Raw genomic sequence first — 26,540 nt, 5'->3', positions numbered from 1 at the left:
AGTTGGTTCCCTGGAGAGGACATTTGAATGAAGGAGTTGATGGGTGGAGAAGCTTACTAACATGAGCAAAGGCACCAAGCAGGGAAAGCCCTGGATATTCATAGGAGATGGTAAGTCCTCTGGTTCAGTTATGATAGAGAATTGGCAGACAAAAGAATTCGAGTTCTCATTCTGTGAAGTATCTTTTTTTTCTTTCTTTTTTTTTGTGGGGCAATTGGGGCTAAGTCACTTGCCCAGGGTCACACAGCTAGCAAGTGTTAAGTGTCTGAGGTCGGATCTGAACTCAGGTCCTCCTGAATCCAGGGCCAGTGCTCCATCCACTATGCTACCTAGCTGCCCCATGTGAAGTATCTTAAATGCCAGAATAAATAGTCTGAACATCACTTAACAATCCATAGGCAACAACTGCTGCCTTTTGAAAGTAATGAAGCAGATCAAGCCCTATATTTAGAGTTAGGAAGATTCAAGTTTAAATCTGACTTCAGATGCTTAGTGGCTGTGTGATCCTGGGCAAGTCACTTAACCTCTGTCTACATCAGTCTCCTCATCTCTAAAATGGGAGTAATAATTGCATCTATCACCCAGGGTTATTCAATACTATTTGTTTATTTTTTTCTTGTTGTTTTTTGTTTTGGGGGGTTTTTTGCAGGTCAATGAGGGTTAAGTGACTTGCCCGGGGTGACACAGCTAGTAAGTGTCAAGTGTCTGAGGCCGAATTTGAACTCAGGTTCTCCTGAATCCAAGGCCAGTGCTTTATCCACTGCACCACCTAGCTGCCCCCCTATTCAATACTATTTGAAAAAGTGCTTTGTGAACTTTAAAGTGCTATATAAATTCTAGATATTGTTACTGTTGTTATTATCATATTACATATATGATATATCATTATAATTTATGTCATCATATTATATTATCATTATCATACATCCTATTATCATGTATTATCATTATTACCAAAGCCATTTCATAGGTTAGAAAATCTAAGACAGCCATTACTCAAAAAGTCCTGGACTTTAAAAAAGTCAGTAATGGTTCAACCTTATGTCTTGAGAGTGTGAGGACAAAACATATATGGAGACAAATTCTCCATTAAGTACTTTTTTATAATTTGCCTTTAGGTCATATTCAATAAATTAGCAAGACTAGAAAATGACTCACAAATTGAAATTCATCTCCAAATTGAAAATGACAAAGAATGGAATGGAGGAAGGATTTTGTCCCAGGGAAGAAAGTATTGAAACAGGAACAAATATTGAACGGAGAAGAAAGGATTGAAAGAAAAGAAACCAGAATAAAGAATCAGGTTGAACTGTCAAGGAAAGACAGCGGGGCTGAAAACAAGTCATACTACTGGTCTGTAAAGAATATAGAAGACACTCCCCAATCAGTCTCAACAAACATGATGTAGCTGAATATCCAGGGCAGCACGGTAGGCAAGGGGTAGATTTCCTATGAGATGCCCAAGGTTCAACTCAGGCTCCTTATTAAAGATCCAGAAAAAGGGGGAAAACAGAACATTAATTCAATTTTCAGATGACCTTAAATTGGAAGAGATTGCCAATGATGTGAGCGAGAGAAAAAAAAGTGAAATCAAATCAAATATTCCTCCAAGGGCTTTTTCCTTGAAATGAAAACTCCTTCCAAGTTTGTTCCCAGAATGGACAATTTCTCCCAGGACATTTCCCTGGCAGGACAACATGACCTGTTTTGTCTGACTAATTTCAAAAGGGCACAATGGAGTTTTTCTGATTGGTTCTTCAGATCTTGCTTCTGAGGGACTGTAACTTGGAGACTGTGAACTAGTTTTAAAATATCTTTACATCTGCATTTTCATATTCATGTACTTATTTTTCTGCAAAGGTCTCCATGGACTTAAATAGCCATTGCAAAGTTCTGTACAGTTGTTCATCCTTTGCTTTCAAAGAGGACCAATGACATCATGGGGTAATGCCTTGACTTTCATGTAAATTGGATTTCTTTTTTTTTCTTTTCTTTTCATTTTTGTGGGGTAATGAGGGTTAAGTGACTTGCTCAGGGTCACACAGCTAGTAGGTGTCAAGTGTCTGAAGCCAGATTTGAACTCAGGTCCTCCCTAATCCAGGGCAGGTACTTTATCCACTGCGCCACCTGGCTGCCCCTGTAAATTGGATTTCAGTGAAGCAGAGTCACACAAAGTCATCAGTGTCACTCTCTCTTCCAGAGTCATCGAAAGTCCAGTAGCAGGACAAAAGCCAAGACAAGTGGCAATGGCTTGGAATGCAGTGGCTGACCTGGGCATTGGCTGACCAAGCTCTAAGCACTTCACAATATTTGCTTCAGTTACCTTCATGGCCATTGGAACAAACTGCTCTCATCTGCCCATTCTGCCAGAAGAAGTCTTCACATGCTTGGAGTAGACATCTCCCTACATCACCAATGTGTTTGAGGCCTGTTCATTACCCTCAGGTTGGTTTAGCCCATCCGCCAACATGGTTTTACCAGGATGTAGTGACAGTACATGGTACAGTTTCAAGTTAATAACAAAAGGGTTGAAGACTCCCTACTTTAAACCGATGCAATCACGATAATAAAACTGTACATTCCCCATGTGTGTTGCAGTGTCAAGAAAGGTACTGGGAGGCTAGGACAAATGTAGGAGCTTTATCTACAAAACTGGAAAACAGACGTGCTATTCCTTTGCATTGCTAAGGCTAAGTCTATGATGAACTTGAATCCAAAGCTTCCTGGAAAACCTTGCTAGAGAAAGAACCAACATCAATTTTTAAAAAATTAATCAACCTTATAATTTTTTGAACCAGATGTGTGATTTCTTTGGCAGAGAACTCTTTTTTATTAAATTAATATTTTGTGTTTTTTCCAATTACATGTAAAATAAATGTTAACATTAATTTTTTAAAAAATTTGAGTTCCAAATTCTCTCCTTCCCTCCTCCCCCCTCATTGAGAAGGCAAGCAATTTGATATAGGGTATACATGTGCAGTCATGCAAAACATATTTCCATATTGGTCATGTTGTGAAAGAAAATAGACAAAAACACCTCACCCCAAGAAAAATAAAAGTTAAAAAAAAACCGTATGTTTCAATCTGCATTCAGACACCATCAGTTCTTTCTGTGGAGGTGGATAGCTGGCAGAGAATTCTGAATGAGGATGTATCCTCTATCATTGCATATCAGGGCTTGTTTGACCACTTAAGTTTAAGAGATCTGCCTGGAACACTGAGAAGTTAAGTCTCTTGTCTGAGTTCATACAGACATTCTGTGTCAAAGTTAGGGTTTGAATCCATTCTTCATGGCTCCATTGCATGCTCCCTACTGCATATAATGCTATTTTAATATTACTTACAAATCTACAAATCTCTAATTTTTGGTAAAGAGTAATAATAACTTTGATAATAATAATAATAACCTTTAAAATTATCTTACTTGATCCTTGCAGCAACCCAATAAGTTAGGTTCTATTATTATCTCCACTTTACAGAGAAGGAAACTGAGGCTTAATGTGGTTAAGCAATGTGCCAGAGATCATACAGCTAGTGAGTATGTGAGATGGGATTTGAATTTAGGTCTTCCAAGTTCAGTGCTCATAATCACTTTAGGTCTATAAACATCAAATTAATTCAACAAACATTTATTTTATTTTATTTTCCAGTTACATGTAAGGGTAGTTTTCAACATTCATTTTCATAAGATTTAGAGTTCCAAATTTTTCTCCCTCTTTCCCTTGCCTTCTCCCTCCACAAGACATCAACCAATCTGATATAGGTTATATATGTATAATACACAATTGCTCTTTTTATCAGTTCTTTCTATGAGGGTGGATAGTAAGTTTCATCATTAGTCCCTTGGGATTGTCTTGGGGTTGTATTGCTGAGAGAAGTTAAGTCATTCACAATTGCTCATCGAACAATACTGCCATCACTATGCAAAATGTCCTCCCAGCTCTGCTCACTCCACTATAGATCAGTTCATGAGTCTTTCCAGGTTTTTCTGGAATCATCCTGTTTGTCATTTCCTATAGCACAAGACCATTCCACCACAATCATATACCACAGCTTCTTCAGTCATTCCTCAATTGATGGACATTCCCTTGATTCCCAATTCTTAGCCACCACAAAGAGTTGCTATAAATATTTTTTTGTACAATTTTCCCCCTTGGTTGACTTTTAGCTCCTTAAAGTGGGGCACTGTTTCCAGGCTGTGCTATCTCAAGCTTCAGAAGGTCCCAGGTGGTATGATTTAAGGAGGATCAGGTTCTTCACTCACCTGGCCTGTTTCCTGGTCCGTAGATGACCCCAGGCCAACTTGCTAATCAACCAGCTTTGTGTGTTGTGGTTGTTAGCTCCAAAGAGCCTGTGCCCCTCCCCTACCTGGGCTAATGCTATGCAAACCTACCTCCTGGTTCCCAGCAGGGGTGAAAAACCCAAGTTCTACCTCAGCACCAGCATAGACTCCTGTAGTCTACCCCCTGCCAAGGGCTCAGGCCTCTCACCAAACTGTGAGCTTAGTTCCAGATGACACTGGTGTTTCAGCTGATTCAGAGGCTCTGGGCATGTGATTTAGTGACCATGTGACTTTAGCATCCACAAATTACATCTATAGAACCACCTGTGAGACTTGTCAAGCAGAGCTACCAGTCAATTAGCTTGGAGCTCTGTGTGTGGTCGGCCCTGTTTCCTGTTGGAGGGAGAGAGGAAGGAGGAAGTAAATGCTCGCTCTGAGAAGAGCACTTTTTGTCTGGGGAACAACTGTGGTGGCAGATGGAGAATGGGGGGCCCCTCTTAGTCGTTCAATCAACAGCTTGGTGGTGGTGAGAGATTTCACATGGGCTGCTAAGAAATGAAATTGATTTCTTTCTCTCTGGCTATACTGAATTAAATCTAAGCTAGGATTTCCATGTTATAAGGAATCTGTTCTCAAACTCTCTCTCTCTTCACTAACTTATAATAGGTATTTTAATAAATCTTTAAAAGCCTAAACTCTTGCTGAATATATCAGTGATTTTACTAGCTTCCCCCCAAGACTGGGGGTGGGGGCAGATTAGAACCCACAATTTAGATTTTAAACAACATGGTTTGGTGACCACAAAGGGACCTGAACCCCTCAATCTTTTGATCTTTGCAAAACAAGTTGGGTAAGAAGTAAGAAAATTTATGTTTGTAAGTTTCTCCTATTTTCATTGATTTTATATGCCTATGCCTTTAAATTTTCAATTGGATTTCTTTTACTTGCTAAGTACCTAAGTACCTGCTAAGTTCCTGCTTTTCTCTAACTTTAGTTTGCTTAATCAAAGGGGAATAAGATCATGTTAACACTTCATTTTTGTGGATTTTCTATTTTGATTTACCTTTACCTGCTTTCACCTTTAACTAATAACTTTGTAAATCAGTGGTATTATGAAGGGAACAACAGAGAAAGTAAAGGGGTTGAAGAAAAACAAGAGAAACTTTATCATCATTATCATATTTCAAGAATCTGCTTCTATTGCTATAAATGGGGACATCTTTTGCAAAAATGCAGAAGAAGACAGCAAGATATTAATATGAGATCTGGAGATTTTAGCTTTTGAAATAAAAAATGCTCTAAATTCACTCAGATAAATAATGTCAGTTCAAATATAACATAATGGTTTCCTTTTTATGTAATTGTATCTGCATTTTAAAATTAATAGTATGAGTTTATTTTTATGGAGATTTTCATTCTTTTATGATTGTGTTTTAAGCCAGATTTAATTTCAACATTTTTATTCTTCCATGTGTATTTTGTTCTTCTAAACTGTTTGTTTTTCCAACTGATTATTTGATCAAATTATATAAAGCATTTTCATTGGTAAATTGATTACCATGACAAGTGTAAATTAATTCTAGAAATACTATTTTTACAAAAAAAATTATTTGGAATTATTGCACATTGTAATTTATATTGAGTCAAAGCAAATTTCACATTTTTTGCGATCATTATTATCCTCAATTTTAAATCCATATGAGACTTAGATTATGGGAATTTACCATTTAAGACATTAATTACCCCCATTCATGAGAGGAACACATACAAGAGCAGGCACTGAACTCTCACAGAAGGGGAGACATGTATGAAGTTCAGGTACTGCACTGCCTTGGGAAAGGCCGGAAGAATGGACATTGGCAAGAGCTGAGGTTGTGAGGTTGTCTTCTTTTGGTTCTATTTCCCCACAATATTGTGCAGATGTCTGGGCATTTTCATCCCACCCATCTCCTCATTTTACACCTGGCTTCTATTGCCCCTCCAATATGCCTGATGCCATGGATGTCTCAATTCCATACGTCTGATTAAGCCTGACTCAGTTTCCTCCAATATTTTGGGTGGCATGGACATATATCCCATCCACCTATTTTAAGCCTGGCATACTGCATGGGCTGTATATATTGCTCAAGTGGGGGAATGCTCATCTTCCATCATTTCTCTGTTCTATTATGGTAACCCCCATAAGTATCTCAGGTGTCATGATAAATACAATGTTGGATTTGGCCTTGACATCTGCTACCAATTATATTATATTCTTTAATTTCTCATAATAGCATGCGTATAATTAGGCAGATGATGCAAAAAGTGATGAAACAAAAATAAAAATTATTTTCTAAATTAATATCACAATTTTCTTCTCAATTTATCCTCCACAGGGGGGACTGTAGTAATATTAAGTTTTAGAGAACATTTAAATTTTTGGTTTTATTAAATGTTTCATGTGTAACAACTAAGATTATGAATTTCCTTAAACATGTTTTTGAGAACTCTCAATGTTTGATTTGATTATTAGCAAAGCTATTTAAAGTTTTGTTAAGCTCAATTTTGTAGGAAATTTTCTTGGCTGATTACCAGCAAATACATATCAACACCTGAAAAGACTTCCATTCCACAACTACACCCAGAGGATATCCCAAGAATCATATGAGAAAAGACTTCCAAAGACTTAAATGGACATTTCGTGTTTTCCTTTTCTATATCGTATACACTATTTATAATATCTACTTACTAAAGGGGAGTGCCCCCTTTAGTTTTTCTGCTTGTGATGGCGATCTGCTAATAGGGGAGTGTCCCCTTTAGGCTTTGTCAATGTGTTGCTCAATTTCTTTTTCCTCTCTTTTCATTCCCTTTACTAAGTTAGTCATAAGCATCTGTAATGTTATTGCTTCATGTGAGGAAATGATGTTTCTTCGATTGAAGCATGGGGGGACTGTGAGAATTGGAATGGCACACCTGTTGGAGAGATGCTGTAGGGAAGCTCCATCATGAGGAAAAAGCATGTGATTTAGAGACCATGTGACTTTAGTGTCCAAAAGTTACATCTATAGAACCACCTGTGGGACTTGTCAATCAGAGCTAACAGCCAATTAGCTTGGAGCTGTGTGTGTGTGTGTGTGTGTGTATGTGTGTGTGTGTGTGTGTGTGTGTGTGTGTGTGTGTGTGTGTGTGTGTGTGTGTGTGTGTGTGTGGTCAGCCCCGTTTCCTGTTGGAGGGAGAGAGGAAGTAGGAAGTGAATGCTCGCTCTAAGAAGAGTGCTTTCTGTCTGGGGAATGAGTGTGGCAGCAGATGGAGAACTGGGGGGGGGGGGGCTCTTAGTCATTCAAACACCGGCTTGGTGGTGGTGAGAGATTTCATGTGGGCTACCAAGAAAGGAAATTTATTTCTTTCTCTCTGGCTATACCAAATTAGATCTAAGCTAGGATTTCCATGTTATTAGGAATCTGTTCTCAATCTTTCTCTCTTCACTAACTTATAATAGATATTTTAATAAATCTTTAAAAGCCTAAACTCTTGCTGAATTTATCAGTGGTTTTAGCCAGCTTCACCCCAAGACTAGGGGTGGGGGCAGATTAAAACCCACAATTTAGAATTTAAACAACACAACATAAATACAAAATTCTCTAAGAAATCCATAATAATGATCGTGCAGAATATAACTGAATGAAAGCATAAAACATATACCAAGTGCTAGATGAACTCAGAGGAAGCAAAGACAATTTCCAACTAAGTAATCCATAAAGGAAGCTTCATTGAGAAATCAACATCTGATGTGAAACTTGAAGGGTGTTATTTCCTTTCCCATGTTGAGGAGTGAAATAAGTTAGATAAAAAATACATGGGGCAGCTAGGTGGCTCAGTGGATAGAGCACTGGCCCTGGATTCAGGAGTACCTGACTTCAAATCTGGCCTCAGACACTTAACACTTACTAGCTGTGTGACCTTGGGCAAGTCACTTAACCCCAATTGCCTCACTAAAAAAAAAAAAGAGAAAGAAAATTTTATGGGGGCAGCTAGGTGGCGAAGTGGATAAGGCACCAGCCCTGGATTCCGGAGGACCTGGGTTCAAATCCGGCCTCAGACACTTGACACTTACTGGCTGTGTGACCCTGGGCAAGTCACTTAACACCCATTGCCCCGCAAAAAAAAAAAAAATACTTACTTGTTAATTATATATAATCTTTTCATGATCACTCCAAGAGTCCAGACTTTCAAAGACAAAGAAATGTTCAGTAAAAGAACCTAACAGTGCTTAACATATACTGCATGCTCAACCAATGCCTTTGGATTTATTGACTGCTAGTTCTCAACACAGAAAACCCAGAAGCTAAATGAGTGAAAAAGAAATCTTGCATTTAAATCATTTCCACAGGAACTCAGCAGAGAGAGTAAGTGACCCATTCATGGGGGCATGGGTATGCATGTTAATATACTAGCTAATTCCCACAATGAGCAAGAACAATTAGAAAATTAAATTAGAGTACTGTTTGCACTTTTGTTGTCAAGATGAATCAGGGATTTGGGGTACAAAAGCTTTCAGTATCCCATAAGTAAATGAAAATGTGTTTGAATTTCTACAAGTATATTCAGTTTCAGAGGAAAGGCTTTGCTAATTTTTTTTTTTCTCAGCACTAACAATTGTAATCAAATCATAATATTTGGCTTCCCCTTACAAATCCTTATCCTTCCAAACAGACGGTTTGATACAATGATGATTCACTGCTTTTCCATGATGCAGATACTATCCAAAGTTTGGACTTTAACTTTATCTGGCCCCAACATTTGAATTATTGTTATTCCTTCTCTGGGCCCAGAGAAAAATAACAAGGATTTAAAGAGAGCAAATCATGATATGGGTCCTGAGGAATCCTTTCTCCTTGGGAGTAGCTACTTGACTGCAGCTATTTCTCACTGCCCTGGGTAGCCCAAGCCTCATGAAGGAGAAGAGGTGGTGAGGTCTGAGCCCATTTTCTTGGTGGGCATTAGACTGCTTGAGAGGACAGAGTCTTGACCAATCAAAGAGGTGGAAGGAGGGGAGACGATGTTGGTTTCTTTCTCCTCTCTTCCCTTGAGGTTTAAACACTTCCTTTTCTAGACCACTACTAAGTACAAGGCTGGGAGCCAGGGGGAAGATGGGGAATGGTGGGTAAAACACCAAGTGTTGCCTGAAGCTTTAAGAACACACTAGATGTTATTGGCTGTAACCATGTCAGCTGACACCAGCATTGTTACAGATCCCAGATGGAATCCAAGGTTGGGGGCAAGCAGGGATGGATTTTTGCCTTTCTTTGTAGCCACTGTACTTAGCTCAGTGCCTGGCACATAGTAGGTGCTTAATGAATACTAGTTGACTAGATGCTGTTGTAATTTGATGAGAAAGTATGGGTGCCATTTACCTCACTCCCTCCAGCCTACTTCATCCCGTCTTTTTTCCTGGCTTGCAATCTATTATAGGTGAGTCCTTGACAAATACCTCCACTGTTGCCAAATGAGGCTATGTGAGATGAGTATATTCAACATAGAACTATTGAAGAGATTGACAATTTGCTAAATTTTTTATAATAAACCATTTAGTAATAATAGGTAGAACAGTGGATAAAGTGCTGGGTCTATAGTCAGAAAGACTCATTTTCCTGAGTTCATTTCCAGCCTCAGACACTTACTAGCTGCATGACCCTGGGCAGGTCACTAAATCCTGTTTGCCTCAGTTTCCTCATCTGTAACATGAACTAGAGAAGGAAATGGTGAACCACTCCAATATCTTTGCCAAGAAAATTCCAAATGGGGTCATTTAAAAAAAGACACGACTGAAAAATGACCAAACAACAACGTTATGGAGAAAGGGGATTCTCCAACAAATAGGCATGAGGGCTTCAGAGAAATAAATTTTCTCATTTATATGATCCTGAGCAAGAATCATGCATTTTACACTATACTGAGTCAGAATCGAGGTCAGTGATGGATTTTTTCTCAGCCAACCTTTTGAAGCTTGAAGGTTGGTGGGTTTGAACCACTTGTATGAGAACAGCAACCACAGGATTATAGAGTTCGAGTCAGAAGGGATCTGAAAGTCCAATCTCTTCATTTCAGGGATGAGGAAACTGAGGCCCAGAAAAGTTAAGTTATTGTTTCTCGAGGAAATTCATGGCTGTTATTAATTCTTATTTTTGTTATGTTTTGGTTTTTTTGTGGGGCAATGAGGGTTAAGTGACTTGCCCAGGGTCACACAGTTAGCAAGTGTCAAGTGTCTAACCCTGGTTTTGAACTCAGGTCCTCCTGAATCCAGGGCCAGTGCTTTATCCAGCTGTTATTACTTCTGCAGCACCTCAGGGGTTACCTAGGAATCTTATCCAGTGTGCACCTCATCTGCACCCACTGCCTCTGGCATAACATTTAAATAAAGATAAACTCAGTGGGTTGAAGTGACTCCCTGTTGTCTCTTGGACCAAACACAAATTCCTGCCTGAATTTTAAAGCCATCTACAATTTGGCTACAGTCTGCACAAAACTCCTACACTCTTCCCCCATGCATACCAGGGAAACTGGCCAATTTGCTGTTTGTTCTTTCTACATAATTTTTCATCTCCTCTCTCCATGCCTTTACCCAGGCTATCCCTAATGCCTGGGAAGCATTTTCTCTCTTTTTTCTGTTTTACATAATCATTAATTTCTCCTACTTCTCCTACTAGAAATCTATCCTGATCCCCTCTTTTACAAAGCCCTTCCTTCCCCTAGAAATAACTTTGCACAGTGGTTAGAGCACTGGACCTAGAGTGAGGATGACCTGAGTTCAAATCTAGGCTGAGACACCAGCTATTTGACCTTGGGAAAGTCACTTAATTTTATCAGCCTCAGTTTCCTCAACTGTAAAATGTATATAGTAACAGCACCTACCGCACAGGGTTGCTGTGAGGATCAAATGCGAAAATATTTGTAAAGCACTACGTAAAATGTCTGGTACATAGGAGGTGCGATATAAAAATGCTCCTTCCCTTCCCCTCCTTCCCTTGCTTTTAATTTTCAATAATAATGATAATGATAATAATTATTTAATAACCATTTATAAAGTACTTTAAGGTTTGCAAAGTATTTTACAAATATTATCTTATTTTATCCTCATCCTGCTATTATTATCCCAATTTTGTAAATGGAAAAATGGAGGGTCATATAGCTAGTAAGTGTCTGAGGCCAGATTTGAACTCAGGTCTTCCTGACCACAGATATGGCACTCAATCTACAGTACCACTTAGCTGTCTCTCCATAAATGCTCTTTCCCTCTATCATAAAATCTGTGAAAGCAAGAGCTCTCATTTTTATTTAACACAGCCTTTGTACACAGTAAGCACTTAATAAATGCAGGTTGAATGAGTTAGTGAATGAATGCATATATATATATATATGTGTGTGTGTATATGTGTGTATATATGTGTATTTGTATACATATAAATATATATGTGTATATGTGTGTGGTATGTGTGTATACATACATACACACATATATATATATATATATATATATATATATATATATATATATATATATATATATATATATATATATATATATATACACATATATAAACTGAAGTAATTGTGCTTAAATGAAGCATGATGTAGACCTAATGAGGAAAACATTTTATGAACATTTTGTGAGCCTTCCTTTTTTTCTTGGTTAAATTCAGAAAGAAAACTTTTGTGGGAGTCTAAACAAGAGATTTTCACACTTCCTTCAAGATTCCAAGTGTCCATAACTTCAATGGTGTGGGTAGATAATCCCTTCACCAAGGCAAGTATTGACACAGTCAGCAATGGGGTGGAGATCAAAGATGAAGCTCAAAATCCAGAATGAGCTTGGAAAGGAATGGGTACTCACAATGTTCATGAGGGTGAGGAGGTAGTTTTGGACATGTTCTTTGCCATGGAAACGGACTACGGAATCATCCACTCCTAAAAGCACCTCAATGTTGTGATCATCATCTCCCGCATGCCTTCGTCGCCTCATTGTCTCATTCAGCTGTTGTTCAAAGTAGCCATAACTGGTACTGAGGTCATCAAGGTCCTCCCACTCAGGTCCTATTGAAAAATTTCAAAAAGAAACTCAAGTATTTAAATTTACTGATATTGGCTTCTAAAGTCTTCCTTCAAAAACCAGGTTGCCTAAGGATGGTTGAACCAGTTCAGGTCAGAAAGTGAGCAGGTCAAAACTCCCATGCTATTGAGAGTGGGATAGGCAACATATATTTTCTCTCCTCTTTTCTACCTAGGAGGAACAAGGAGACCAGGTGGATGGATGGATGGATGGATGGATGGATGGATGGATGGATGGATGGATGGATGAATGGATGGATACATGGATGGATACATGGATGGATGGATGGATGGATGGATGAACATTCAAAAGATAGATATGTAGATAGGTAGATGGATGTATGGATGCATAAACATTTGATAGATAGATGATAGATAGAGCTAAAGTAAGATATAAATAGATACTGCTTTTTTCTCTATGTTGGGTCTCTTAACTATAAATTTAATAACAATGACAAGTTGTATATTATTATATATTTGTATGTTAGTATAATATTTATTTTAAACATATTTATGTATAAATATGTCATATAATATTTGGCAAAGACAAATGAAAAATTAAATGTATATTTTAAATTCTTAATGAGGGCAAGATTCTATAATATTCTATCTAGCATAGTATCACATACCAGGCCTTTTTTTGTTTTGTTTTTTTTGTTTGTTTTGCACGGCATTGAGGGTTAAGTGACTTGCCCAGGGTCACACATCTAGTAAGTGTCAAGTGTCTGAGGTCAGAATTGAACTCGGGTCCTCCTGAATTCAGGGCCGGTGCTCTATCCACTGTGCCACCTAACTGCTCCCAGGCCTTTTAATAAAAGGCTTATTGATTGATTGATTACAATTATTATCAAAACTTAAGCTGTTTTCAACCACATGTGAAATATTTTAACATGGAAATCTATTATAATTATAAACTACCTTGACTTCCTAAAGATGCCACATATAAAAGTTCATTCCAACTCATGCCTTAAATGAGTCACATTTAATATTCTACTGACTCTGGAAGTCACTTGAATCAATGTCTAGTGACACTAATAAATGGGCATTTTCCTTTCCACCTTTGGGGTTTTAGTAATGTTGAGGAAAATTTGTTTTTAAAATTGCCTCTTGGCCGAGATGAATGTAGACTAGCCCCAACCAACTACACAGGATTTGAAGTGGCAGGATTTCAAACCCCACTGAAGCCTTCCCCAGCTCTGAAAATCTATGGAAACGCCCACTCCCAATATAGTTATGAGACCTGAATATGACCACTCAGATTTAAAAGCTGCATTCTAATTCATCTTGACCTGAACCCACCTGTTAGCTTATTATATGGAAAGTCAGGTTTCACTGAGGAATCACAGTGGTTCAGCCACACACAAATAACTCCCACCTCCAGCCACATCAAATGGCAAGAGAGTGTAGCTACAAAGGGTTTTACATTTGCCCCTCAATTCTTTGCAGGCTTCAGAATGTGGCACATGGTTATCCCTCGCATACAAGTGGGAAATTCATATATGAGATTCCCCTTCTAAAAATAGCTCTGCCTGGAAGACCCGTCACCTATGACATCCAAAGGAAACACACTGGAAATGTCATCACAGGATTGTGCCCGCCTGAATGGAATCAGGGCTTCAGAACGATGGCTCTTTGTGTTCTCTCTAGTACCTTTGGTTTGGATCACTGTCCATCTCTTCTAAAATAAGGAAGGATTCTGATTGGGAAGAGAGGAGAATCCCCTTTCTGTGAATGAGACAGCTTAGGAAATGAGAAGGAAAATTTTTCTTCCAAGTGTTGCCTTTTCTCCACCAAGACTCCCCAAGTACATATTTTCCTCATACCATACAATTTTCCTTTTATATGATTCCTAATGCAAAATGTCAAACATTTTGGAGAAAAATGGCCTTCCAGTTTACCAGCTCTTTGCCCATATTGACACTGTTATTTATAGCAGGCAACCTTGACACATCATGAAATAATTTTAGCCATAATTGGCTCCTTTCAGTACAATCTACTCATTTTAGTGTAGCTTGTTGGCCTTAAAGCTGGAAGAGAGCTTAATGATAATCTCGTCCAACCAACTCATTTTAATGAGGAGAAAATAGACCTAGAAATATGAAGAGACTTGTCAATGTAGCACAGGCTCTATGAAACAAATACAGTAGTCACAAAGCTCAGTCCTCAGATTCCAAATTAGTTTTCTTTCTACCAGCCAGACAACTAGGTAGCATTGTGGGTAGAGTACTCGGCCTGTGGTCAGGAAGACCTGGGTTCAAATCTTGCCTCAGAAACTTATCAGCTGTGTGATCCTTGTCAAGTTACTGAACTCCTGCCAGCCTCAGTTTAGTTATTTATAAAATACAGATAATAATAGCACCTACCTCATTGAGTTATTATGAGCCTCAAATGAGATGGCATAAAGTCTTCTGTAGATCTTAAGTGGCTATATGTATTCTACTATTTATTATTATACCACTCTCTATTGCTTCTCAGTGGAGGAATATGATGTCACAGCATGTGCTCACTGTTACAGCCTCTCATGTCTCAAAATAAAGACTGCCTTTGGACAAATTAAATAAACAAAAATCAAATTTTATCTATATTCTAAAGAGATCTAGGAAACAATCAATGAAGACCTCCTTCAATAACAAATTGAAGGCCAAAATACTCACCACCATGACCTAAGTAAAGAAAGGAACAGGTCTGAGAAATATTAGCATAGAAATATTCTTAAAGCTACTATCAAACCAATAAGGTATAATGATTACTGTGAACACAGGCACATACATATCTACAAATAATTTTGGCTTATTTTTTAAGTAAAGTGGGAAACTGCTTTATTTATCAGGTCATGCGCTTCCCTGTCTTGGGGACATTGCAGTTAAAATGAATCAATAGTTACTGGGGATCTAAATAAGTGAACAGTTGATGATAACAGTAAGCATTGCCATTCAGACAAGTTCTGCACAAAACATTTGGCAAGATGCCATCAGGGCACTTGGCCATGGGATGGAAGCTGGAGCCAGTGGAATCTTCTCCCAGCCTACAGAGTCGATGCAGAGGCAAAGCCAGACCCTGGTACACTACTGCCCAGGGCAACAGGGCTAGGCAATAGGTATAAGCCAAAGGCCCCCCAAGAAACCTGAAGCTAGTGCTCCTATTAGGACTATAGCAGCAGACAGGGCCTGCTCATCTGCCAAGCTCGGGAGAAGAAGGGAGATACAGTTGGAGCCAATTCTCATTCAGGGATTAGAAATAAATGTATCTTTGTCTAAACAGATATCTTGCTAAAACCAAGAGCTGGCATTATCTGTAATGGAAAAACACTAGAAGACTTTCCAATAGTACCAGGGATAAAGCAGGGTTGTCCATTGTCACAACTATTAAGGTATGTAAAGTAAATTAATATTGATTTGTAAAACATGAAAACCTGAGAAGACTTATATGAATTGATGAATAATGAACTCAGCTGATCCAAGAGAATTATTTATGCAATGACAATAGTAATGTTAAGGAGAAAATTCTAAAAAATAAAAAAAATCAGAGCTCTTATCAATGCAATGACCAGTTGGGACCCCATAAGCTTGATGTTGGCAGGTTGTAGAGAAAATGAAATTGAGGTCCAAAATAATATATACCCCCCCCTCTCTCTCTATATATATATATATTGTATGAATTTATATATATATATATATATACATAATTTTTCCAGTCATAGTCAATGTGTGAATTTGTTTTCTGTGACTATACTTATTAGCTATATAAAGGAAGGCTTTTGTTTGGGGTATGGGCGAACGGAAGTATATAGGGTATTACTCAGGCACTTCAGATGAAAAATAAACTGAGACTAGAATGCAATATGAAGAAGAGAGGAGGCTAGACTATAACCAGGAAATTGTGCAGTGCCTTTAATGTTCCCAAGTATTTCTTTTCTTTTTTTTTTTTTTTAGTGAGGCAATTGGGGTTAAGTGACTTGCCCAGGGTCACACAGCTAGTAAGTGTTAAGTGTCTGAGGCCGGATTTGAACCCAGGTACTCCTGACTCCAGGGCCAGTGCTCTATCCACTGGGCCACCTAGCTGCCCCCCAAGTATTTCAATGGAAAAAAGGCCCATGTTTTTAACCAAAAGAATTCTTATATTGGTATATTGTGGAGAATCATGAAATACTACAGAATCCAAGGTACTAAATTTTGACGGCTACCCAAAGGGCAATGGAGGGGTTCATGATTAATGTCAGTAAGCTACAATAAGAACATCAACAACAATCTGTACAGGAGAATGGTTATAAAGGAAGTCATCAAAGAAATGCAGGACTGGAAAAGGAAGTAGACTGGTAATAAATCAAGAACAAGGAATAATCAGTCTTTAGATTCTACCCATATCCATGCAGGGGAGGGAAGGAAGGAAGGAAGGAGAGTACAAAGGAAGGAAAATAGGAAGGAAGGAAAGTAGTAAGGAAAGAAGGAAGGAAGGAAAGTAAGAAGGAGAAAAAAAAAGGAAGGAAGGAAATTTTATTAAGAGCTTAGGATATGCTATGTACCATGATAAGGTAAAGACAAGAGATCTAGAGGAAGATACCTAGCATGTTGTATGGAATTCCTGTGGAGGATGCTAGAAGTAAATGTTGCATAGGATTGAAAGATGGAGATAGATTGTAATCTGACCCATTGGCATGAGCACCCACAGCAATGAGATGATAGATCCATCAAAGTGAGAGGCCATAGGTCTATATCTGGAAGGGATCCTGGCCATGTAATCCTATTACTTCATTTTAGAGATATACTTCTGACTCTCATTACTTTCCCCACTATACCATAGCAGCTTTCTCTTACTAGAAATTCCCTATTCCCCTGACCATCTCTTATTGGAAGTTTCCTCTGCCCTGGTGGACCTGATTGGTTATTTCCTTCCAGAACCTGAATTTTTAGGAAAAAAGTATCTTGACAATCCAGCTCTCCATTCCTCTCTGGACTTGTTCCACCATGTCTCTTTTCCCCTTACAACCCTTTAGTTTCCCTTTAGGTACTATCTTCCCCCTTGAGGTCAGGGACTATCTTTCTGCTTATACTTATATTCCTGACACTTAGGGAAGTGACTGACAGATAGTAAATACTGAATAAATGCTTGTTGTCTTAAAGGAAGTGAGGCTTACAGAAATTAATTGATTTTCTTGAGGTCATACAGGTAGCCAACATCCAAGGCTGCCTTTTGGAACCAAGTACTCTGACTTTAGAGATTATATACTATGCTACAAAGGACCAAGACTAAAAAGTGGGTGTTTGGTTAAATCAGGTCCATCTGTTAACAACCTAAGAGGTAAAATATAGTTACTTTATTTGAATTAGATACTTTTACTAGAAATGTTGGGTTTATTAAAATGCAAAATTAATTTTAAATGATTAATATAACCTATTAAAATATGTGGTAATTGTATCACCACAGATGGTATATAATAAAGCACAATGAGAATTAACTGTTCTTCTAAGGTATAAAATATTCTTGCAGAAAGCTGATGAATTCTTTACCAACTGGGAAATTCCATCATGATAGTTCAAAGAAAACTATTCTGGCCAACTTATGATGTCAATTCTGAAGTTGTGCTTAAGTAACTGTTTCATTTTTTAACCTATTACCATTGAATGAATACTACTTTCCATAACTTCTCTTCCCTTACAGTCCTGGTTCTGAGATAAATGTGTTTGCTTCTATTTTCAATGACTGCCTTACTGGACATATGAAAATTTTATTGGAAAAAACTACATTATTTTACATGTAAAAATGTTTTGATATACTTTGGAGTTGATGTTTCTGTAGTAAGGGTTTGTTAATGCTAAGTCCAACCTTTAGAAAACTACCCTTAACCTTTTCTGTTCCTCTTTGTCATCTGTGAATTCCTTCCCCAACTCCAACCCCAATCAACTGCTCACTGCCCATTCCCTGTCTTGGCTCCATACAAGTAATCTTCTATTATTTTTGGTGCTACGATTCTCTTTTTTATCATGTTCCCCATAATAATTTCATAATTGTGTCTGGATCATTTTATTCCTGCTTCCATCAACACCTGCTTCTGTGGAGTTTTTTTCCTTCTATTTTTCTTCTTTGGCTAGAACCTATTCAGATGTCATGTTACTTACACTTTTAACTTGAACTAAAAACTGTAGGAAACTGTTCCCAAATCAATGATTTCATTTGTATATTATCCGTTTCTGTTAAAGTCCTTATGTTCAGCTGGGTCACTGCCTCTGGGTGTCTCCTCTTCTGCTCTGGCCCAACAAGCAATAAAATGTTACTCAAATTCAGCATTAAATGCGTGTGAAAAATTCTGTTAAAATTTTAAAGTGATTTTTTAAAAAGCCCTTACATTTTTCAGCTGTTAATATCCACTGTTTATTGCTTGAAAGATTTAATGAGAGAGAGTTGCTTTTTTTCAACCATCTACTTGCTATTAATATTGAGTAAGATGAAAAACTTTGAAATGTGTGTTCTCCAAAGGGAGAGCTGTACCCGGCCTTTAACAGGACTCATCTGCAGTGTGGAATTCAATTCTAGCTTAAGAAGGACCCATGGTCAACAATGCCAAATAGGTCAGAGAGTTCAAGAAGAATGAGGACTTAGGGAAAACCAATAGACCCAGCAGACAAAGTAGGTCCAGAACAGGGGAAGCAAAATGGAAAAAGGGCCTTGAGTCCATATAGTATGGAGATTTGGGGAAGGAGATAATTTCAGGGTTATGATAGCTTGGATTAGATTTCTTCTGTTTGTCTCCAGAAGGAAGAATCAGGAACAATGGGTATACATTACAAAGAGAAAAAAGTTAAGTTTTATGCTAGAAAAAAATTGCTAACAAACCTGTCCCAGAATAGATTGGGTTTCCTTGATAAGTAGTAAGTTCTCCCTCCTTGAATGTATTCAAGCAAAGGTTGCACAAGAGTGTAACAACTACTTGTTGGTTATATTTTAGTGGAGATTCCTTCCTACCATCAGATGCTCTAGGCCAGGGGTTGGCAAAAATACCCAGTGGCCTATTGGCCAAATCTGGATGCTGCCTGTTTTTGTATGGCCTGCAAGCTAAGAATAGTTTTTACATTACAAATATTCTTAGATTGAGTGCCATACAAAACCAGGAAATGGGCCAGATATGGCCCATATGCTGTGAAATTTCCTGACCCCTGCTATACGTTGTTGCTTATTTCCCTTCCAACTTCCAAATTCTATGATTCTGTAATTCAGGACTGCAGCAGGAAAAAACTAACGCTAGCAATATAAATATGGGAGTCCCCTGTATAGAAAAAAACAAACCCATCTAATTTGAGGAGAGCACCAACAGAGTTAAGAAGGAAAGGAGAAATTGAACCAGGCCAGGGTTTGGGGGCACACCCACAGTTAATGACGATGAAACAGGACTGAGTAAGAATGCCTATGAAGGTAGATGGAGAACAAAGAAACAGGAGTGTTATATAAATCCAGAGAGGAAAGGAGAGCTAGGAAGAGAATTTGGTCAACAGAAGCAAATGAAGGGAGGAAGAAAAGAAGGGATGAAGACTAAAAAAGACCATCAATGTAAGCAATTAAGAAATCACTGGTAACATTGGAGGGAGGATGCTTGCAAGGGGATGAGGAATATAGGAGAAGGGAAGTGGAAACAATGAATGTAGATAGCTTTTCATAGGAATTTGGTTTGGAAAGAAATCAGAAATTTAAGATTATAGTTTCAGGAGATACTAGAATCTATTAAAAGGTGTGAGTTTATTTTTTTTATGAATGGATTGGGGGGAAGCTAGATGGCACAGTGGATAAAGCATCAGCCCTGGATTCATGAAGATCTGAGTTCAAATCCAGAATCAGACACTTAACACTTACTAGCTGTGTGACCCTGGGCAAGTCATTTAACGAAGAAGAAGAAGAAGAAGAAGAAGAAGAAGAAGAAGAAGAAGAAGAAGAAGAAGAAGAAGAAGAAGAAGAAGAAGAAGAAGAAGAAGAAGAAGAAGAAGAAGAAGAAGAAGAAGAAGAAGAAGAAGAAGAAGAAGAAGAAGAAGAAGAAGAAGAAGAAGAAGAAGAAGAAGAAGAAGAAGAAGAAGAAGAAGAAGAAGAAGAAGAAGAAGAAGAAGAAGAAGAAGAAGAAGAAGAAGAAGAAGAAGAAGAAGAAGAAGAAGAAGAAGAAGAAGAAGAAGAAGAGTGATAAGACATTCCTGAAGATAGTAGGGAAAGAGAACATAAGAACATAGGTAGGAAGATATTGAAATTTATAAAGAGAGAAGCATTGAGGGGTCACTCTGCTAGGAAAATAGGAGGAGATCAAAGGCAATGAAGAAGACTTGGCCTTGGCAAGAAGGGTCACCTCAGAATCAGAGGAAAAACTAGGGGATCAAAAAACCAGACTCCTACAATATGTTGTTTACAAGAACCACACTGGAAGCAGAGAGATACACAGAGAATAAAGGTAAAAGGCTAGAGCAGAATATATTATGCTTCAGCTGAAGTAAGAGTAGGGATGATAACAAAGGGTTTGAGAAAAAGATAAAGGGAAAGGAACAAGCTCATAGGGAAAGACATCAACTCTTCCAGGAAAGAGGTAAGGTCTTCAGCTGAGATGTTTGGGGAGGGGCTTTGAGATATTTGTAGAGAAAAGAAGAAACTTCTATGAGAAATGAGACACGGAATCATTGAAGAAGGATTTAAAAGATTCACTGTCTCCAAAGAAAGCACAGTTGAATAAAGTAAAATAAAATAAATTTGTAGTGAACTCAGTTAGGTCCATTGTTTGACTTCCACTTAGCAGCATATGAGTTCAAAAGAGGGATATGGTAAAAGCAATCTAGGGTTTAGGTTTGGCAAGGGCAGAGCAGCAATAGAATAAGGGAGGGAGAGGTCTGAGCTTAGCAGGCAGAATGAATTGGATAATGATAGAGTTGAAGTCCTGAGGAAGATAAATGGGTTTAGGAAGAATCAGACATGGGAAGAGATTGGTTGATAGAAAGTGATGGTAAGATAGGCAAGTGCTGACATATGATAACCATGGTTTGCTAACTCCCAAGAAAGAGGAATATCAGAGTTTTTGATCAGGAAAGGAGAATGAATACTTGTGAGTAATGTTTAGATCCAGTGTGTGAACATTGCTGTGTGGCTCAGGTCCCATAGTACAAAGGAGCCACAGGTGTGACCCTTGGGCAGCTTGGCAGATCACAACAGAACCAAATCAAAATGTGATCAGGAAAGATTTAACAAAATAAATAACAATAAAATAAAGCATAAATGATGTTAATTTGGTTTTCTAAGTCAATATGAACCTTTTAGGGAACTTTGTTCAATCTTTCAGTCATGCCCATCTCTTCATGACCCTTTTTCGGGGTTTTCTTGGCAAAGATAATGGAGTGCTTTGCCATTTTCTTCTCCAGTGGATGAAGGCAAGCAGAGGCTAAGTGACTTGTCCAGGGTCGCACAGCTAGTGTCCAAGGCCAGATCTGGACTCAGGTTTTCCTTACTCCAGGCACAGTGAGCCATGTAGCTGCCTTTGTTGTTTTTTGATCATTCATGGAAATGCATACATGGCTTAGTTTCTGGTTCTGTTTGGATTTGACACTACTGGTGTAAAGGATCAGGTTGGAGGGATCATCCACATGTACGTTGAAATCCACTAGTATAAGGCCAAGAGTTTGGGAAAAAAGAAGACAAAGAGATAGATACTGAGCTCCTTTGAGAAAAGGAGAATGACCAGGAGGCAGAAGCTACTTTAATCTGTTTAGGGCAAACATTTTCATACAGTGAACTCTGAACTCAGGAAAGGTCCTGAGTGATGGTGGTAAAAGGAAAATTTGGAAGTGGCAGTGAGGAACAAGGAGCATTCTGACTCCCCTTCTAAGAACATGAAGGGAAAATTAGAGAAGGTATATACAGTGACAGATAGGATAGCCATGGATGCAATGTCATCTGGGGGAAATGAAATCTCTGTGGGCAAAAGTAGCAGGAAGAGGGGATGAGAGAGAGAAATCCAGAATGAAAGGACATCTGTCCATTGTGGAACAAGATTTCCAGGTGGCACAGCTGTGAAGAATTGGAGTAGTACATGGGAAAGGTAAGTATAGAAAAGGATGGAGATGTGAAATAATTGGGCTGAGTCTGTATTCATTTTTATTGATCCTGTTCACAGTTGATTGATTTTGTCCATGCCTAAGTCATGGTTCTTTGTCTCTGAACTTAAGTCAGAATTCAGCTGTCCAGTAATGAGTTAATCTTAGAAATCCAGTTCTATTCTTTTGTCAAGGATGTCTTGCTTGCCATCCAAAGAAATCTGTCCCTCTATCACTAACCTTGACGGTTTAAACAATGACCATTTCTTAGTCACAGGAAGACAGGACGGGGCGTTGCTAGCCCCTCATTCCCAATTTCCAACCAGTCATGTTGTCCTCCATGCCTCGACTTTATAATAAATCATATAGATTTTGGTATTCATGATGAAAAGTTCTTTTAACTTGTTCCCCACCTACAAAGTCCCATTCTTTGTTCTGTACTCCCCCAAATTCTAAGAGATCTGTCCCCCTCATTTGGGGTCTTAGTGCTGCGGAAGAAGCTGAGATCCTATTTAGTTGTAACTTTATACTTTACTAATAAATTGATCGTGCTTAGAACTTTGTGTCGCAGTTGACCTTAATTTTAACTGTTATAGATGAGAAGTTGGGAGGTAAGGATTAGAAGTTGGTTTCTAAGGTAGACAATGATGAAGTTACAAAGGAATAAGGGTGGTAGAAATTTGCTCCATAGGAGTATAAGTAGATTGGAATGCTCACAGAGTCTCAGGGTCCTGGTGGTTCTGCATACTGAGTAAGGTGATAGTCCGGTGGGCAAGGGTAGCAGTGTTGGGGCATAGGTCTGGGGGTTATGGGTCCTGCTACCTGTTTCTCCCACTCTTTCTTGTTGACTATGGGGTTGTGGGGTCAGGAGCAAATGTTGGCCATGGTCTGGGTGCCTAATCTACAGAGAAAGCTATAGAACCTTGCTTTCTACATTAATTCCCCCTGTCACCCATACTTCCCATCTCATTCATCTCAATCTGCCAACTCTAGACTTTGCCTACGATGACCTTACACCCACCTACGCTGAGTCAAATAATTTTCTCTCCTCATTTTCTAAAAAAGAAGTATTTTCTCTTATTTTGACCTATGCTTTTTGTTCCAAATAAATCCATTAAAGCTTACTTTGCCTCCCCCCCCCCATTCTTATACCAATTCATGACTTGACTAGTTATCTAGACTAGGAAGAAAACTTAGGTGTCATCTGGTCCCAGCTTCCATCCAATGGAGGGATTCCCTCCACATCTCTGCCAGATAGTCATCTAGCTTATGCTTCAAGACTTCCATTAGAGGCCAATGATTCCATTTTCAGATGGTTCCATTTAATTGTAAGGGAGCTCTTCCCTTAATTTAGCCTCAATCTGAATCACTATAACTTCAAGTGATTACTTGCAGCCCTATCCCCTGGAGAAACACAGAACAAGTTTAATACTCAAACAAATATTTGAAGATAGATATAATTTTCTCCACTTGGCTAAACATACCCAGTTACTTCAAATGTTTCTCCCAATGATATTTTTGGTTTTGTTTTTTTTCACCATCCTCTGAAAATACTCCTGTGGGGTTTTTTGGGTGCTTCTTGAAATGTGGTTCCTAGAGCTGATCATTCCAAACCAGATATAATCTTTCTAATAAATAAATAAATATACATTTATTTCTCTCTCTCAAGGCCTCGGGTTCTTCACCTGTAAAAGGAGAGGGTTCCAACAGATGATCTTTAAGGCCCCTTCTATCTCTAAATCTTTGGTTCTGTTATCTTAGACACCCTCTGTTCCCTTCGATACTATAGTACTCCTGCAGCCTTAGTTTTCACAGCACTCTATCTAACTTAGGTTCCTCCCTGTAGGCTCATTTCCTGGCTCCTATTCTCTCCAGTTTTTAGCTGTACCCACTGAATGCTCTATTTGATCTTGTTTTCTTCACATTGCCTTAGGTAACTCATTTAGTCACCTACTATTACTACTTTCTTGGGGGTGGAGGGAAACTGATTTTTTTTGCCCTCTAAATTCCATTAGTCTCTGCCTATAGGACACTTTCAGATGGATGTCTCACTGACTAAATAATCCTAAAATGAAGTCTTAAAACAAGCTCAATGAGTAGTTTTTCCCAAGTATCAACTCTTCCTAGTCTTAATACCATTAACAGAATGCTGTCTGCCAGATTCCCAAGGTCAGATTTCAATTTGTTTCCCTTTTATCTAGTTTATCACTGAGTTCCATTAATTTTCCCATTCAATATTTCCTTTTTTTCTTTCTTTTTTTTTCAGGGCAATGAGGGTTAAGTGACTTGCCCAGGGTCACACAGCTAGTAAGTGTCAAATGTCTGAGGCCGCATTTGAACTCAGGTCCTCCTGAATCCAGGGCTGGTGCTTTATCCACTGTGCCAACTAGCTGCCCCCTCTCCCCCATACAATATTTCTAAGACAAAACTCTCTCTAATGGGAGTCTTTTTTTTCCTTTTCTCTTCTCTCCTCTCAATTCTTCTCTTCTCTTGCCTTTCCTCTCCCCTCCTTTTCAGTCCATCCTACACACAGTCATGAGAATTGTCTTTCTTAAGAATTGTTTTGATAAAAGGCCATGCCATTCACTTTTTATGTTCGGACAAATCTGCTCTCTTCCATTCTCCCTCTACTACAGCCTCATGGGTTTAACTATCATCTCCACACTCCCAGAACTATAAATCCAGCTCTATTCCCTCTCAGCTTCAATTCCACATCTCTAATTTTCTATCGAACATTTCACATAGGATGTACCAGCAACATTTTAAACTTGGTATATCTAAAACTGAACTGATTAATTCCCTTCCAAAAAAGACCCCCAAAACAAACCAAAAAACTTCTCCCAGAGGCACCACTATCTTTTCAGTTACCCAGATTCCTAATTTTGCCATTATACGTCTCTGCTAACTCTCTCCCATGCCAAATATTGTATCAGTTGCCAATTTTTCCCTTTCTACCTCCACATGTCACATCTGACTCTCTCCTTTCTCTACTTTTATAGCCTTTACCTACCCCAAATTTTAGCTCTTCATATCTTGCCTCAATCAAAGAATGGACCTTACTTCAGGTGAACTGAGAAATGGGAATGCCCTTAGCTTAAAAGACCGAGGTCTCCCACTGCACCCGGGGCCATATACAATCATCCTTATGTATACCATGCCAATGTACCCAAATGGCTCTGGAGGTTGGTGAGTGAGGTTGGTGACCTTGCACAGCCCTCCCTCACTTAAAATAATCCAATTCAGTGCAAATCAAGACATCACCCCAATGTCATGGTCCTTTTTGAGAATAAAGGACAAATAACAACTTATACAGCTATAACCTTACGTTATGTTCTTATTACCTTTGATCTAGATCACTGTGTTAGCTTTCCAATTGTGATTTCCCTGCCTCAAGTCTTTCCCCACTCTGGTCAGTCCTATATACTATTTTCTAATTTTGCTTACGTATAGATCTGACCATATGACTCCTTTACTCAATCAAATCAAATGGCTCCCTATAAAATTATTAACTCCTCTGTTTATGTTTTAAACTTTACAAACTGCCCCCAAACTATATTTCCACATTTGACATTTTTCTCTCTGTCTCTTTCCCTCTGTCTCTATTTCTGTCTCCCTGTCTTTGTTTCTTTGTTTCTGTCTGTATGTCTCTGTCTCTCTCTTTCTCCCCTACTCCCAGAAATTCAGCCAAATTGGTTTTGTCTCTTGTGTGAGGACACATCACTCCACCTTCCATTTTCACGTCTTTGTACTGGCTATTTCCATGCCTGGAATATACCTCTCCTTACCTCCCCTCACAAAGACTTCTTTTTTTTAAGTTACAACTCAAGCACTATCTTCTATATGAAGCCTTTCCTGATACCTGCCCCACTCCCCAACTATTAGTTATCTCTTCAAATTCCCTTGTATTTAGCTACTTTGTATTTATTTCTTTTTATTCACTACATTTGTGCTATACATGTACACATGTGTGTATACATAGATACATATATGTGTATATATACACACATATTTGTTATTTCTTCCATTAAAAAGACAGCTTAGTCTTCTAAAAATAGAAGAGACTTAGAATGTAATTGTCCAGAAGAGTAAAGATAAAGATTTATAACCAAAATGAACTAATCTTG

General features: G+C 38.4%; 1 protein-coding gene across 1 annotated transcript in view; it reads right to left on the bottom strand.

The window, feature by feature from the left end:
• Positions 1-26,540, bottom strand: part of ADAMTS3 (ADAM metallopeptidase with thrombospondin type 1 motif 3) — a 295,940-nt gene that overhangs the window by 74,692 nt on the left and 194,708 nt on the right. The window contains 1 exon segment of the mRNA XM_043969646.1: positions 12,153-12,352. Within this exon segment, the coding sequence (XP_043825581.1) occupies positions 12,153-12,352 (200 nt within the window).

This window comes from Dromiciops gliroides, chromosome 6 (genome assembly GCF_019393635.1).
Source record: "Dromiciops gliroides isolate mDroGli1 chromosome 6, mDroGli1.pri, whole genome shotgun sequence".
NCBI lineage: Eukaryota > Metazoa > Chordata > Mammalia > Microbiotheria > Microbiotheriidae > Dromiciops > Dromiciops gliroides.
Note: the sequence above shows the minus strand (reverse complement) of the source record. Positions and strands in the feature narration are given on the sequence as shown.